This window comes from Octopus sinensis, linkage group LG10 (genome assembly GCF_006345805.1).
Source record: "Octopus sinensis linkage group LG10, ASM634580v1, whole genome shotgun sequence".
In the NCBI taxonomy this organism is placed as follows: Eukaryota; Metazoa; Mollusca; class Cephalopoda; order Octopoda; family Octopodidae; genus Octopus; species Octopus sinensis.
Genome location: NC_043006.1, coordinates 28587159 through 28604714, shown reverse-complemented (window position 1 = coordinate 28604714; position 17556 = coordinate 28587159). Strand labels below are relative to the sequence as shown.

Sequence of the window (17556 nt, the reverse complement as noted above, 5' to 3'; positions counted from 1 at the left end):
CTGTCTGGAACAGGTTGTGTCTTTTGCACTGTTTGGGTGCAACACAATTCCCTTCTTTGTTTCCAAAAACTACTGGCGTCAGGAACAAGAAAGCAACCTTAGAAAATATGACACTTTATTTCGTTATTTACATAAAGAATTGGTAACCACTTGGTGTAGGTACAGCAAGACTGAAGTTAAACATTTGTAAAGATAAACCTCACAAAAACTCCAGCAGCAACAGAGCCAGTCAAATCCCAAGTGTCTGGGATAGGAGCATAGGCTGATAACACGTTAAACACGTCTTCTCTCTTTAATAGCCGTGTCTCAAGTCACCGACGCTAACAAGGAACGCGATAGAATTTTTTACCCAGTTTTTAGCGCTTGTGCATGAGGGATCTTCCTTAGGCCTTTCCAGAAGGCTCCAGTCCCGCACACGCACACAGAAGAATGACGTCACTATAATATCTTTCTTTTCTTTTCAATTACAATTTCATTCCAAGCACCATTCAGTATACTTAATTTCACCATTATGTTTTATTTAGAACCAGATCTACCGAAGAATTGTTCTTCTAGATCTTACATCTATGGTTCCCTGGTCTTTGATCAGTTCAGTTCAGTACATTACAAAGTGCCATTTGTTACATTTAGTTTTTTTTTTCTTGATTAAATAAAAAAAAGGGACCAAAGGTCCTTCCCAAAACATAAACTCATGAGGCCAGTTTCCCAAATACTGTGGAATATATATTCCACCTGTGCCAGTGATGGAATGCTGATATGTTGCAGGATATTTCATTTTTGCCAGCTGAGTTGACTGTGGCAATGTGAAATGCATTGTTTTCCCCAAGAACACTACACATTGCCTAGTCTACGAATCAAAGCCACAATCTAATGATCATGAGTGCAATACCCTAACCACTAAGTTATGCACTTCCACTTTTGTCTTAATTAACATAGAATAAGTTATTTGTAAATGGTACTTCCAATAAAGAAAACCAAACAAAACATGTGTTCGGTAAATGCAACAAAAAAAATTTATAAAGTAAGCATAAAAATATTATTTCAATATGTCAAAAAAATTAATATTAATAAACACAGTCTCAAAAGCTTTACACATCATAGAAACCTGAAAATATTCAACTATTAGCTTTACAATAAAAATACATATAAATATTATTTCATAACATATAAACAGCACAACATTAAAAAAAATTGTTACAATTTAAATTACTTTAATAAAAAAAATTCTGTTTACATATATGGCATCTGTGGAACATCTGGTACTTTGGGTATATATATATATATATATATATATATGTATAGGTGAAAAAGTTGGTGTGTGAAAGCACGTGGTTGAATATATAGAAAATAGTAAAAAGTGAAAAAACTACAGAAGGCTTGTTTTAAAAGGTAGATGCACACTGCATCGACAACAGATTGCATTCCCAGAATACAGAATGATACCCTTTAGTGAGCACATTGAGAAATGCGCAAAGCAACTACTACCACAATTTTTAATCTTTCCATTTTACCAATGTGCTATCGGAACACCAACACAAATTAGACTAAACAAGGAAACATTCTTCATTGAAAAATACAAGCCCAAACTTAACCATTCCAACATTTTTATACAGAGAAACTCACCCCCCAAAAAAGGCAAGAGATATTAAGCGATTATCTCCCTTACACCGGAAGAAATCACTTATTACCTTCCCTTATCTGGAACTCTCTTTCACACTTCTCAACGAAAACATAACGATGTAAGAAATTTGAAAAGCTGAACGCGAAACCGGTCATTTCTTCAAAAACTATGTCATTGTATGAAAAAAATTTATAACATTCTTCTGACATAATGACTCAAATATTTATTTTTTAACCTTTTAAAACAAGCCTTCTGTAGTTTTTTCATTTTTTACTATTTTCTCTCTCTCTCTCTCTCTCTCTCTATATATATATATAGGTTAGGAAGCTTGCTTCCCTGTGACATGGTTTTGGGTTCAGTCCCACTGCGTGGCACCTAGGGCAAGTGTCTTCTGCTATAGCCTTAGACTGACCAAAGCTTTGTAATTGAATTTGGTAGGCAGAAGTTACCTCTGAATGTGTAAGTGCTTGTGCCTCCTAACAGAGAGGGAATATATATATATATATATATATATATATATATATATGTGTGTGTGTGTGCATACACACACACACACAATCTTACTTCCCAAATAGCACTCCGTTTTTCTTTGTTTTTATAATTATCCTTTGTCTATATAACTATCTATTTATCAATCTATCCATCCATCTTCTTAACTACTACTGACCTGACAGTCTGCCTATCTATTTATCTATCTATTATACCTATCTGTCTATCTTTCTAACTATTCATCTCTTCTACCATTTACTTTTGCTTCCTATTTCTCTCTCAAGCATAAAACAAGTTAAACTCTTAACAATCTTTCTAAAATGGAACTCTAAATATTTGGCTCCAAGTTTGAATAAATGGTTGTGATAATGAATTATTTTGTTCACTAATGTTTATTTTGTTTACTAATGTTTATTTTGTTCACTAATGTTTATTTTGTTTGCTAATGTTTATTTTGTTCACTAATGTTTATTTTGTTCGCTAATGTTTATTTTGTTCACTAATGTTTATTTTGTTTGCTAATGTTTATTTTGTGTAGCTAAAAGGAGTAAGTAAGGCAGCAGAGAAATCCAAAGATGTGAGCGAAAAGAATTTGAAACAAGCCAAGAATGTCGACAAATCTCTGAAAAGTAAGATGTGTTTTGGTTTACAACAATTGCAATTCCTGAAGATATATTGTTGTTTGGTGTTGACCAAACAAAATTCTGATGAAAGACATCCCAACCATGACCATCTCATATTTTTCCCTTTCAGACAAATTGAATCTTGGACTACTTTATTAAATGTGTTCTTTTTATTAAAGATAGTAAGTTGTGATTACACAGAAGACTGGGAAAGAATAACATCACTTGTATGATGGTGATGCTTCCACCACAACAGAATTGGGATCCTAAAACCAAAGCTCCACATAAAATGCATTGGTTTGGGTGCTGGTGCTACATGAAGAGCATTGGTGTGGGTACTGGTGCCATGTAAAAAGCACTTGTGATGGTGCCATGTAAAAAGCACCCAGTACACTCTGTTGAGCGATTGGCATTAGGAGGGGTGTCAAAACAGACTATGGAAACTTGTGTAGCCTCTGGCCTTGCCACTTCCTGTCAAGCTGTCCAACTCATGCCAGCATGGAAAATGGACATTCATTGTTGATGATGATGATGATGATGATGATGATGATGATGATGTGTGATATCAAGACAATGGTACACATAAACACACACATCATTCTTTTCAGTTTCCATCTACCAAGTTCAATCAACAAAGATTTAGTTGTCCAGTCCAGGGCTATAATTGAAGACACCTGCCCAAGGTGCCATGAAGTGGGACTGAACCCAAGATGACATAGTTGAAAACCAAGCTTCTTAAGACACCTGCCCAAGGTACCATGCAGTGGGATTGAACCCAAGACAACATAGTTGAAAAGCAAGCTTCGTAGCCACACCTTGCACCTAGCCATGCCTGTCTCTTCATAGTAATTGGCAGAACTCATAGACTGGTATGCAGCAAAAGCAGCTGGTTTTATTTGAATGGAATAGTTTTTGTTTTTCCTTTGGTGAACAGTAAAGAATGAGACTAGTTAAAATTTTTAGCTCTGAAAATAAGAAATTTGTCTTGAAAAATATAGTTTTGTGTTTAAGTAATTATTTTTTAATGCAAGAGAAGATAGAGAATTGGTAATTGGTTATATTTAATTAGAGATACAGTATTGATCAACTATAACAGGAAGAAGAGAAACTCATCATCAGCATCGCCACTACCATTTTCATCATAGTCATCATTACCATCATCATCACCACCATCACCCCCACCATCATTGTCATCATCACCATCAACATTGCTACAACCAACCCCAACACCACTGCCAACTACAACACCATTGCCACCACCACTACCATCATTATCATCATTATCAGTTGTTTTCTGTGCAGGCATGGGTTGGACAGGTTGTCACAGTCCTAATTTGAAGTTATTACTCTCCTAGAAGAGCCATGGAATTATATTTCACATGATCCATTTGTTTCATATGGTTGAAATGACTTTCTTAACTCCAACCACTTTACAGAGCACACTGGTTATGTTGTATTATGGTATCAACAGTATTCAAGTTGTTTTGTACCTCACAGGACAAAGGAATCCTAACTATTTTGTATTATCTCCATTTGTTGACAGAGTGGGCAGAAGGGAGGGCAATTGAATTGGGGACAATGAAGTGAAAGTATGATGGGGGGGGACAATGATTAAAGAGGTATTGAGTTTCATGTTAAATTATTTTTTTTTATATAACTTGATATAAAAACAGACATTAATATATATATATATATATATGTGTGTGTGTGTGTGTGTATATATACGGGATGTGATGGGTAAATTGTCACCATTTCATATTTTTAATATTGTGCATGCACATTCGTTGGTTTTGGTTTTGTTAGCTATACAGTATAGTAGGGTCACTTGGGCACCATCTGTGAGAAAAGACAGCATCATGATGAATTCATTCTGCCAGAAATTTAGAAACAACGTTCTGGTACTGCTTGATATTCGCGCCGGAAGCTCCAATACAAGCATTTCAGTGTTTAGGTGTCAATCTGAGGACAGTACAGAGGATTCAGAAAGAGTTAGACAAGTCTAATGGGGATTATGAAGGTACAGCAGTTTGGAAAACACTCTGATCATTATGATAAGGAAAGAATTCCTGAATTTGTTGGTGAGATCCAGGCCATGATTGACAACGATCTCTCCAAGTCAGTCAGGTCCATTGTCAGGGACATGGGAGTGCATGAAGACATTCAGTATTCCTCTTAGAAGATGAGAAAGGGCTAATTTTTATCCCAAGCCATCAAGGACTAAAAGAAAGACTGTACTATGAAGCTTTTGAACAAACTCAAGCATCCCCTCCAACAGAACATGCTTTGGTTTTTCTCAGACAAAAAAAATTTCTGCCAAGATCAGATGGTGAACACACAGAACAACCACTGGCTTGCCATGTCCCAAGAGTGATAAAAATCAAACATCCAGTCAATATCATGGTATTTGGAGTGATCACTAGTGATGGCAACGTTATGCCTCCATTCATCTTCCCACATGACCTGAGACTCAACATGGAGGCCTGCATCAAGTGCCTGGAGGAGGTAGTATTGCATTGGATCAAGAGGGTGGCTGTTGGAAGACCTTATGTCTGGAAACAGGACTCTGCAGCATGTCACACAAGCAGGAGAACCCAGTCACAGCTGTCAGACAAATTCTGCAAACACATCACCTCTAACATCTGACCACCTAACTCCTCAGACTGCAACCTCCTTGATTATTATGCGTGGAGCGCAGTTGAGCAAAAGACCAAAACTCCTTGTAACACCAAAGATGAATTCAAGGCAAGGATTATAGCAGCATTCACCAACTGTCCAAAAGTTTTGCAGGAGATTCCAAAGTTGTCTAGAGATCGTGGTTGAAGCCAATAGCAATTTTATTGAATAAATTTACTCTTTAGTATTTTAAGATATTTTTATGTAATTTTGGTAAATATATCTGTTAAAATGAGATGTCAGTGTTATTTTCATTTCACGAACCAATTTTACTATCATACCTTGTATTAACCTTTCTGGCACCATTCTTAGATAGTTCCTGGTTCCAAGATTAAAAACAAAACTTTTGTTTAAAGTGATCGCATTTACCACATTTCATTCTACCACAATTTCATGCAGGGACTGTTTGCTATATTCCAAACACCAATTTAATCTAATAAATGGGAAAGTTCATCACTTTATTAAATTCTACAAATTTCTTGGTTATCTTAATTAATTGAACAGTATGTGTAGAACCAGACATCTCTATCTTTAATCTAGTGGGGCAATATGTACACAACTAGTGACACAACTTCCTATATCTTTATCTTTCACAGTCATTAGCTAGCTTCAATGTTTTATTATCTCACTCCTTCGGTTTGTTCAACAAATCATTCCTACTCTTTTTCATATCACCACCACCACTGCCACTATCACCATTGTAATCATCATCATCATCATCTTCATCGTCATTGTTTAACGTCCAGTTTCTATGTTGGCTAAGATAGGATGTTTTAGAAGGATCCAATGAATTTTAGGACTGCATTGTGCTTCAATGTCCACATTGGCATGGTTTCTATAGCAGGATTGCTTAACAGCATGTATTGGGTGCTTTTGTCAAGGCTCTGACACCAGGCAAGTCACACTGCTTTTTTGAATGAATCAGGGCTACAGACAGTTGAGGAAGGTGATTTTATGCTAGATGAAAGGTTAAAGTATGAAAGAAGGGGCCCAAACCGAGTAAGTTTCCTGCATTAGAAGAACTACATGGCTTCTCATATTTTGACAGGACTGTTAGGAGAAATATTTCATTTCTTTGTGACCTTCTTGAAATATTGTCATAAATGGCTTGAAATCATGATACCCTCACTTAAAATGATGGCTATTACTTCTACAAGGGGTGCTGAAATGTTCTTGGCTTTAAGGGTATCGCAAAAAGCCTGGTCGAAAGCCCAACCTTCTGAGTTCTGTTACAGGACTTAGAACATCTGAAGAACCATTGCAATAAGTATGTGAATCTAATGGGGGAATAGGTTGAATAAAATCATTAGTAACTGATCTACTTGTATTTTCTTTTACTTAAAGCCAGGAACTTTTCAGCAACAATCATCTGCAAAAACAAAAAATTTACTTTGATTTAATCGCGTATTTGTTTCATATATTTCAGGTTGGGAAAATGCTCTTGATGATGTCAAAAGAAAAGTTGACCAAGTTGAAAAGGGAAATGAAGATATTAAAGATAAACTTGCTTCAATCAAGATCAAACCATGTGAGTTAAAATTAATTCTCTATGAAATTAAAATTGTATTCTACTATAACTGTATACATATGTGTGTTTGTGTGTATGAGGTCTGGTCAATAAGTATCCAGACTGTTGCCATAGTAAGGAAGCTAAAGCATGAATAGTGAAGCCGCTTGGCACAGATTGACCTTGAACTCTGCGGTGCATGTGCACTGAGTTTTAACATTCCAGCTCTCTTCTGCTGTTTACAGGAGTGCTTGGAAGGAAGATGTGTAGCTTGTGATTGTCGCATTGGCTATAACAAAGTTGTCATGGTGATACCTGCTCAGAGGCTGACACAAAGTTGCAGAAAGTATATGGAGAGGTGTGTATGAGCCGCACACAAGTGTACGAGTGGTACAGGCATTTCCAAGATGGCTGAAAAATGTCGATATTCACGAACGTTCTGGGAGACCTGTAACCAACCGAACTGAGAAAAACCTCGCAGTTGTGTGTGCAGCTGTGTGGGGAAATCATCGAATCACCATCCATGAGTTATTAGAAGATGTGCTAATTAGTTATGGTTCAGTTAAGTCCATTATCACTGAAGATTTGGGTATGAGAAGCATATCTGCCAAGTTTGAGCCAAAACTGCTTTCAGTTGACCAAAATGACACTTGAGTTTCAGTTGCACAAGATCTCCTTGGTTGTGTCGAGAATGATGAAAACTTTGCATAGGCCTCTGAGCAGGTTTTGCCAAGCTTTTTGCAAAATTTGATGCAGATTCTCTGCTCAGCTTTCTATCATGGTCAATGCGACAACCACATGCTGCACACCTTCCTCCCAAGCATTGCTGTAAGTAGTGGTCTAGCGAGAAGGAAAAAATTAGTCAATAGACTATATATTATTCAAAGAAGAATACAGTGTACGTTCAAACACAAAAAAGATACCCGAAGAATAGGATATCTGACTCACTAGAAAGAGCAGTTAAAAACTCCAAGCCACCAATTGTTGTAATTCCGAAAGTGATAGGAAAATAAAAACTTTTACCTTAATCCTAGACCCTGCAAGGTTTCTGCAGACTTAAATACAGACTGAAATAAAATAACTTTATATATATATATATATAAAGCCCAGAAATTTTATGTTGGAAAAAATATGTATTTATAAAATAAAATATTTACATAGCCAACTGGTTTTGCTTATGCTAATCATGACTAAAACATTGGTGATTATGTTATAATTTCATGCTATCATGTTAGTAGGAGAACAAATATGAAAGAAGATATAAAATATACTGTGCGGTGAGACTGAACCTAGGACCACATGGTCAGGAAGCAAACTTCTTAATTACACAGTCATGTCTGCTGTCATTGTTCATCAAATTACTCTTTAGCTTAGTTGTGTGTCCATTGAATTATAAGAATTGATTGAGGGAACTCATTGGTTCATCCCACCTTTTCTAAGAATTACACTTTATCAAAGAAAGTGGAGATAGTGTATGAATGCCATGCTTGAATATATCAAAGTCTCTGAAATTACATTGAAACATTCTGATTAATTAGTTATTTGTGCTATATATACCATGTAACAATTTTACTTTATTTATTGAATTAATGTTTTGGCCTCATCTTTGATTATTTTCCTCTTTTATTTGGGGATAAACTTAAACCCTTGTTCATTTAACCCTTCGGACTTACAAGTATATTTTAGGTGTGATTTTATTTAACTATATCCCTGCAGGATGTGAAAGTGAGCAGCTGCATGGATTTGTTTTACAGCTTGTTAATTACCAGTAACTTTGTTACTATCAGCCATAAGCACAAAATCCTGTGGCTACCTACTTTTGCTCTTTCCAGGGACAGATTCAAATGAAATCACACCCACTAAAGTGTATTTGCAGATTCAAAGAGTTAAACCTCACCTCTTATTCCTTGGGTGCAATTAATGTAGTACTGTCAGTGTCAAGGATTCAGTCCAGGTTTCAAGTCTACAAAGAATGTCTTCCCTTTCTACCACTTGTTTTAATATCTCTAAAAGTGGCTACGAATTTTGCCCTGCTTTCTCTCATTAAGTGATTAAAAAAAAAAGTCTCTATTTAAAAAAAATTTTCTATTTAGCGGGTCTGAAGAAGAAAGCTGATGCTATATCGAATCAAGCAGACAAGACATCAGACACCAGTAACAAGTTATCTAACAAAGCAGATGATATCATTGATGAAATGAAGAAATATAAGGATTTAGAAAAGGTCAACTTACAAAAGATAAAGCAGCAAATTGATGCCAGTCTTTCTCAAAGTATGTTATTTTCAATTCTGTTCTTTTAATTATTCACATCAGTGTAATTAGTATGGAATGTAAATACAAGACTATTGATTTCATGATGCCTCTTGTATTGTTGGACAAGGTGCACATCTCTGATTGCCTCAGTTTGCTTGACTAACAAAATAGACCCCACCTGTATTTGCCTTCCAACTCTGTAATTAATTAACTGTATGATTTACTTAATTCTATATATACTCTGTCTAAATTTACTGATTTCTGGGAGTAGTTTTTATCCTTCAAAATCAATACTCCATTTCTTATGTGTTTCTACCTTTTGATTAGTGGATCTTTTCCATGTATTTAAATGTTTTCTCAAATAAACTTGCTCTTTATTTTTAAAGTTTCACAGAAGCTGTTAGGTGATGCACAAGCACTCAGCTCTGAGTGCTCTGTATCTTATAGCAGAAACAGCTTTAAGCTTATGAATGAAGTTGATTACATATTTCCTGTTCCCTTGTCAATCTTTTAATTTCTTTAATATGTAGTCATGTGCTGGTGGCATGTAAAAAGCACTCATGGAAGCACTCATGAGGTGCTACATAAAAGCACCCAGCACTCTCGGTAAAGTGGTTGGTGTTAGGAAGGTCATCTGGCCATAGAAACCATGCCAAATCAGACTGGGGCCTGGCACAGCTCTCCAGTTTGCCAGCTCTGATCAAATCATCCAACCCATGCCAGCATGGACAACAGACATTAAAAGATGATGATGATACATATATACATACATACATATATATATATATAATATATATATATATATATATATATATAAATGTAGGGAGAGTTTACAAAAAAAACGAAAGACGAAGACAGGTGGTGTACAAAACAAACAGATGTATTAGTATAATGCTCAGGAATAGAAAAAGTCTTTTAGATTTCGAGCCTACGCTCTTCTACACAAAGGGACATAGAAAAAAACAAGGAGAGAAAAAATGTGTGTAGTGGCTAACGATCTATCATGTCGACTGTCACATATTACATTTATATATAAATGTTACATTTATGTGACAATTATTTGGTAGCCATGATAAAACTCCGAGTTTCAGATGCCGAGGTGGAACTCCACGCCACCATCAGAAAAATGGCCGAATAATTGAAGAGATGGCAGCATGGATTTCCACCTCGGCATCTGAAACTCAGAGTTTTATCATGGCTACCGAATAATTGTCACATATTACATTTACAGATAAATTGCTCTATTTACATAATATCGAGGTCTCTGTCATTCTTTTGTTGTCTTAACATTTTTATCAATATATATATATATATATATATATATATATATTGCGTTATTGTTTCGTGCTTAAATTCTTGTAAATATGGTAAATATTGTTTCTTCTTATCTAACAGCTAATGTGAAAGTGAAGGTAAATGATATCATTTCCAAAGTAGTCAATATGAGCAGTGAAGTGAATTCTTTGAAGTCCAAGTCTGACAAAGCTGCGGTAGATTTAAAACATCTTAGGAAGCAAATTGAATTAGCAAGATCAGCAGCCAATGCAGTAAGTTACCAAATATTTTAATTCCTTCTTTGTATGTTTACACACACATGCACATTCACACACAAACACACACACACACACAAACACATACACACACACACACACACACACACATACACACACATATTGGTCAATACATTAATGAAGATCGAAGGTTGGAATGATAATGCTGGTGATATTTGTGTGTGTATCCACCAATATATCTGTGTGTATGTATTGTAAATGTAATGAACAAAAGCAAAAAGAAAAAGACAACACAGGGAGGACAAATTTGGACAAATATTGTATTAGTCTAATGGTTCAATAGAACAGAAGAGTAAGAACCTTAATATTTTGGACTAAGTCATTCATCAGAAAAAAAAGAATATAAGAAGTATGAGAACGAAGGTAAGTGTCTGAGAAGAAAGGAAGAAAAATGTGTGTGTATGTATTTGTGTCTGTGTGTCTGCATATGTACGTATGTGTATATATGCATGCATATGTATATGTAAATGCATATTGTCCATGTGTGTATCTGTACAAATATGTATGTGTATATAGTCAACAGATTAGATCCAGAGATTCTCAGTATAGAAGATACTTCATAATGCTTAGATGGTTCAAACATAGACTCCAATGTCTTTACTAGGGATCAATTCCATGGGGTAAATAATGATTATAAGAGGGATCAAGTTGAGTAGATATGGAGGCAGTTAAGCAGATAAGCAAATCAGATATATTAAATATAACAGTTCAGGTACAATATACAAAATATGTGTATATGTTTACATGCAAAATGACAGAAAGTATAAAGTGAAAACTTTCAGACAATGAATATTTAAGTGTTAATATATAGATATTTATATCAACAAATCCAACTTACACAGAGTATAAATGACAGAGAAAATTTAAGGGGGACTTGGAGATCCATCGTACCTATTTCTTTACTACCCACAAGGAGCGAAACACAAAGAGGACAAACAAGGACAGACTAACAGAGTAAGTTGATTATATCAACCCCAGTGCGTAACTGGTACTTATTTAATCAACCCCGAAAAGATGAAAGGCAAAGTCAACCTCGGCGGAATTTGAACTCAAATCATAACTCAAATTCTGCCGAGGTCATCAGAACGTAGCTCAAATTCCGTCGATCCATCATACCCTGATGACAGAGGCTTGATTTATCCAACGTGGATGGCTTCCATTACGGCTGCATATTGTGATGAACTACATCTACAAAGATGTAGAGGCTTGGATCTCCAAGCCTCTACAAGCAGCTGATGGACTTATAACACCTTTTTTCCTCCCCTTTAATTTTCTCTGTCATTTTGTATTCTGTGTAAGATGGATTATTAATATAAATATCTATATATTTATACTTCAATATTCATCATCTGAAAGTTTTCATTTTAGCTTTTTTACGTTTTGCATGTACACATTCTTTTATTCTTTTCAGTCATTTGATTGCACCGCCTTTAGTCAAACAATTCAACCCCAGGACTTATTCTTTGTAAGCCTAGTACTTACACTATCGGTCTCTTTTGTTGAACTGCTAAGTTACAGGGACATAAACACACCAACATTGATTGTCAAGCGAGGGTGGGAGGGACAAACACAGACACAAACATAAACATATACACACACACACATACATGCACACATATATACATGATGGGCTTCTTTCAGTTTTTGTCTACCAAATCCACTCACAAGGCTTTGGTCGGCCTGAGGCTATAGTTGTAGACACTTGCCCAAGGTGCCATGCAGTGGGACTGAACCCAGAACCATGTGGTTGGTAAGCAAGCTACTTACCACACAACCACTCTTGTACTTATATTATTTTGTATTTCATACCCAAACTGTTATATTTAATACATCTAATTTGTTTATCCATGTAATTGCCTCTATATGTATATGTATATACATAGATGTATCCATGTATATATGTGTATGTGTGAATGCATACATGTCTGTCTTTTTGTTTTTTCGTGTTGGCTTATTCTAAAAGAAGGGAGATGATCCCTCCTATCTTGCTGACGAAGAGGCATAGGACAATATTCCTTGTGTTAGAATCATGTGACTTTAGAACCAATATCTAATGGGCAAGTAGTAAAAAGACACAGATATACAAACACCTCCAACAAAAGATTTCCCTAACCTTTTTGCAGCATATTCCTTATAGAATTTACATTTTAAACTTTTTGATTTTTATATATATATATATACACACCCACATCATCATCATCATCGTTGTTGTCGCAATAATAACAATAGCACTCAGAGAGCACAAACCTCTGCCAAGGCAACACCAATGTCCTCTCAATGATTAGCCAGAGATGAATTTTAAAATGAGAATATCTGAAATTAACTCGACTGCTCTCACAAACGAGAGTACTAAAAATGAACCTGACCACTCTCAAAAATTAAAAAGAGCAGAAAAATAATCTAGAAACCTTGTCCAGTACCAGATTGATCCCAAAATCTAATCAGTTCGTGCCAGTCATGAGGCCAAACATACCTGAAAGTTTCATCTGAATCTATCCAGTGGTTCTTAAGATATCTTGTCCACGGACAAACAAACAAACAAACAAACATGACTGAAAACATTTCCTCTGCCTTCGCTAAAGTGGAGGTAATAACATAACATCCATACTCCATGCTGGAATGAATTGGATGGTTCAACAGAATCTGACCAGCCTGATGGTTGCATTGGTCTCCAAAGTCTGTTTTGGCAAGCTTCCTATGGCTTGATGGCCTTTCTAATGCCAACTACATTACTCTGTGTATTGAGTGCTTTATTTTATGGCATGAGTACTGATGGTGTCCCTAAGTAACTTGCAAGAGGAGACACCTTGACAGAGTAGAAGTGCAGTATTGAGGGAGGTGATTTTTGTTAGATGTTGAGAGGTTTATGTAGGAATGGAAAACAGGAGCTTGTGTCTTGCTGTAGAGGAGATGTATGGCTATCCCAGCAGGAAAAAAGGAAGGATGGTGGAAATGAAATATCAAGTTATACTCTCAAGCTACAAGATGGCTAGAGAGAGAATAGGGGTAGAGAATCAAAGCTGGCTGGGTGGTTAGGTTGGTTCAGGAGAATATAAAAGGAGAATGGCAGATGGCAGAGATGAGGACAGTTTATATATTGCTGTCATTAAGTATATGTTTTCACCTTTGCCCATGGAAATCATCAGATAAGTTGTCATTCAAAAAATATTGTCTGCAGCCATTTTTGAAAGACAGCTTAAATAAAAAAAAAACAAATAGGTGCAGGTGTAGATGTGTTAAAAAGTTTGCTTCTCAATCTCATGGTTTTTGGGTTCAGTCCTACCTCATGACATATTGGGCAAGTGTCTTCTACTACAGCCTCAGGCTAAAGCAAATCCTTAGGCCTCCAACCTGACCTTTCGCAACACCCTTAAAGCCAGGAACTTTTCAGTGCCTTCTCATATATGATCTTTAAGAGAGTCACTTCAGTACTCCTTAAGCATAATTATAAGAACACATTTATCTTTTGTTTTTTGTTTCAGTCATTGGATTGCAGCCATGATGTGGCCATGCCTTAAATGTTTGTAGTTACAGGAATCAACCTTAGCACTTATTTTTATAAGCCTGGTACTTATCTTTTGCCAAACAGCTGGATCTCAAAAACACTGTTAAACTGGCAACCTTTGAGCAGCATTTTCATATTGGGGAAGAGATGGAAGTCCGCAAGTGCCAAATCTGGTGAATAGGGTGGGTGCAGAAGCAATAATCTGTTGCTTTTGGCAAGAAACTCATGAGTTATTGAAATGTGAACAAATCCTCATTGTCGAGTGGTAGTGAGGGATAAACACAAAGACAAACATGCAAACACAAATACACACACACACGTGATAGGCTTCTTTCAATTTCTGTATACCAAACCCACTCACAAGGCTTAGCAGAAGATACTAGCCCAAGATGCCATAGTGGGAGTGAGTGTGGTACCATGTAGTTGAGAGGCAGACCTCTTGCTACAGTCACAAATACAAATATATTTGTACATGTTTTTATAACTGTTGTGTTTTTTTTACTTTCAGATTATTGTGAGCTTGAAAATGTTCCCTAACACCACTCTACAACTACGTAGCCCTTCTGTACCAGGCTCTTATTCCAACAACAAAATACAAATGTTTATCAATCCAGTATCTAACAATGGGTTGTTGGCTTATATTGGCAATCCATTTGAACCGGCTCCTTTAAATGAGGTATGTTATAGCTTACGTCATTTTCTATTCTGTATGAGGTGTGCACGTGTGTTTGTGTTTGCATACACACATGTGACACAATATACATGACAAAGTATAAACAATATAGTATACATGGCATACAACAAACATGACAGACAATGTATGACATAAAATATATATATGACATATTATGTATATGGTATGCAATATATACATGCATGCATGCATGTATACATATATGCATGCATACATACATACATGCATGCATGCATAATATATATATATACCAGAGTAAGCACATAAATGTGAAACAAGGTGGAAAAAAAAAGTACTCAAATACCAGAGGTAGAGTAATATGCTTTATTTAAAAGCAGCAGAAATATAACAAAAGCTATTACTCAGAGTTTCACGTTCCCGTTTGTTGGACAGTTTTGTTACAATAGAACAGAAATAACGATATGATCAAAACTAGTTAAAGGATACACCTTTAAAAATGGATTTGTTTCATTGGTCCTTTCAAATAACGGTCTTAAGCATGTGATAAACAAAATAAATGAATTCAATATAAATTCATCCTATTATAAAAAAAAATCGAGGAAAAACCTTAAATTGAAGAGCGGATTCAAAATGCATATTGTCATTAATTATATATGAAATATAATTCGATTAATACAATTAATACATTAAAAGTTAAAATATTTTACGACAGTATATACACAGACCATATGCATATGAAGACATATGTAAGACGTAAATATACACACAAATACACACATACATATATATACATATGTACGCAATCTTGCCCGCATGCAAAAATCACTTGGTGTATACATATATACTAGAAGTAAAATGCAGAGGGGGGAAGAAAAAGAAATAGAAAAGGTAAGGATGTTATAAGCAACAGTTAGCTAAATAAGTGAGTAAGAGAAGGGGAGGAGCTCATAAAGTTAAAAGACTCTATACAAATAACAAATAGGGGGAGAAAAAATACTTTTTCATAACAAAGGAAAGATAGGAGTTTGAATATGCGTAACGAACGTACACAAAATAAAATTACATATACATGTATATATAAAAGTGTATATTAGCAGTAAATACACATATAAGAACACATATAAATATATGGAAATAATTACATAAATACACATCCACACAAATTCAAGTGAATACCTGCATATATATATATATATATATACATCCATGCATGTATGTGCATATGTATAAACATACACGCTTACTTACACATATAAATAAGCGCATACATACAAATACATATGCATGCCAACAATACAAACATCCACATGAAAACATGTCTAGGTCCTGACATATATACAAACAACATTATTTTAAAAAATTGCTGAGTGCATAATAATAAAATTTGGATAAAAGACATGCAAAATAGAATACCTTATATCGAATTATCTATAAATTAAACGATTAAAATGGATTTATAAAATACAATAAAATGAAATAAAAAATGAAATAAAATAAAAGAATCTTAAACAAGAAAATAATATTTGTATATAACAGTTGAGGGTTTTCCTTAAAAATTATGTCGAAATATATACAATAACTTTGCGATGCAGAATAAATCATGCATAATAAGAAACAAATCCAACAGTGTGATTAAAAACTAGACCAAGAATCAAAAATATATGCTATCCATATGGTATATTGCTAGCTGACATTTTAAATTTAGCTTCATGTCTGCAGGAATTCAAGAGTTCGCTTCTTTGATTTAAAGAGTTATTGTCCTGGAATAAAATGAAATATTTTTCCAGCAGGCATAAATCACATTTGATGGGTCTTTTATCTGCACCATGCCTGTACTTTTAAACAGGCCAGTTAAGCAACACTGGCATCAGCCATGACTATGATCTCACTTGGCTTGCCAGGACTTCTCAAGCAAAGGTTTCAGTTGCTTGTCATTGCCTCTCTGAGGCCCAACATTCAAAGGTCATGCTTCACCACCTCATCCCATGTCTTCCTGGGCCTACCTCTTCCACAGGTTCCCTCCACTATTAGGGGGTGACACTTCTTCACACAGTTGTCTTCATCCATACACAACACATGACCATACCAGTACAGTTGTCTCTCTTGCACACCACATCTGATGCTTCTTACTTTTCTCTGAAGTCACACTATGTTGTGTATGCACACTGACATTACACATCCAGTAGAGTGTACTAGCTTAATTTCTTTCAAGCCTACACATGTCCTCAGCAGTCACAGCCCATGTTTCACTGCCATGTAGCATAGCAGTTTGCACACATGCATCATACAGTCTGCCTTTCTCTCTGAGTGAATTTAAAAACTAGTTTTCTTGATGCTTCTTTCAAAATTCCTATTCACACATTCACCAGTGTAAATTGAACTAAGTAAAACATTAGAGAAAGAAACTGAGCTGTTTCTTACAATAAATACATCTAAACCAAAATTTTTTCAAGGGCTATTGTAATTGTTGAAGAATTAACAGAGAAGCTTGGATTTGGTCATTCAACCATTCATTGACACCCATGTGCTATTGCAAAATAGCAAATTGGGTCATTGGTTCCTCACAAACTTTCCGAGTCTAATTGTGCGCAGAGAGTGAATGTGTGCTCTTCTTTGCTGTCATGTCTCACAAATGGACCTTTTTTGGACTGAATAGTGAC

At 35.4% G+C, this 17556-nt stretch overlaps 1 protein-coding gene across 1 annotated transcript in view; it reads left to right on the top strand.

Moving 5' to 3' along the window:
- Positions 1-17556, top strand: part of LOC115216168 (laminin subunit alpha) — a 94352-nt gene that overhangs the window by 18741 nt on the left and 58055 nt on the right. Inside the window, exons 9-13 of the mRNA XM_029785366.2 lie at positions 2649-2739; positions 6833-6934; positions 9007-9183; positions 10561-10712; positions 14750-14917. Coding sequence (XP_029641226.1) covers positions 2649-2739; positions 6833-6934; positions 9007-9183; positions 10561-10712; positions 14750-14917 — 690 coding nt within the window. The remainder of the gene's footprint in view (positions 1-2648; positions 2740-6832; positions 6935-9006; positions 9184-10560; positions 10713-14749; positions 14918-17556) is intronic.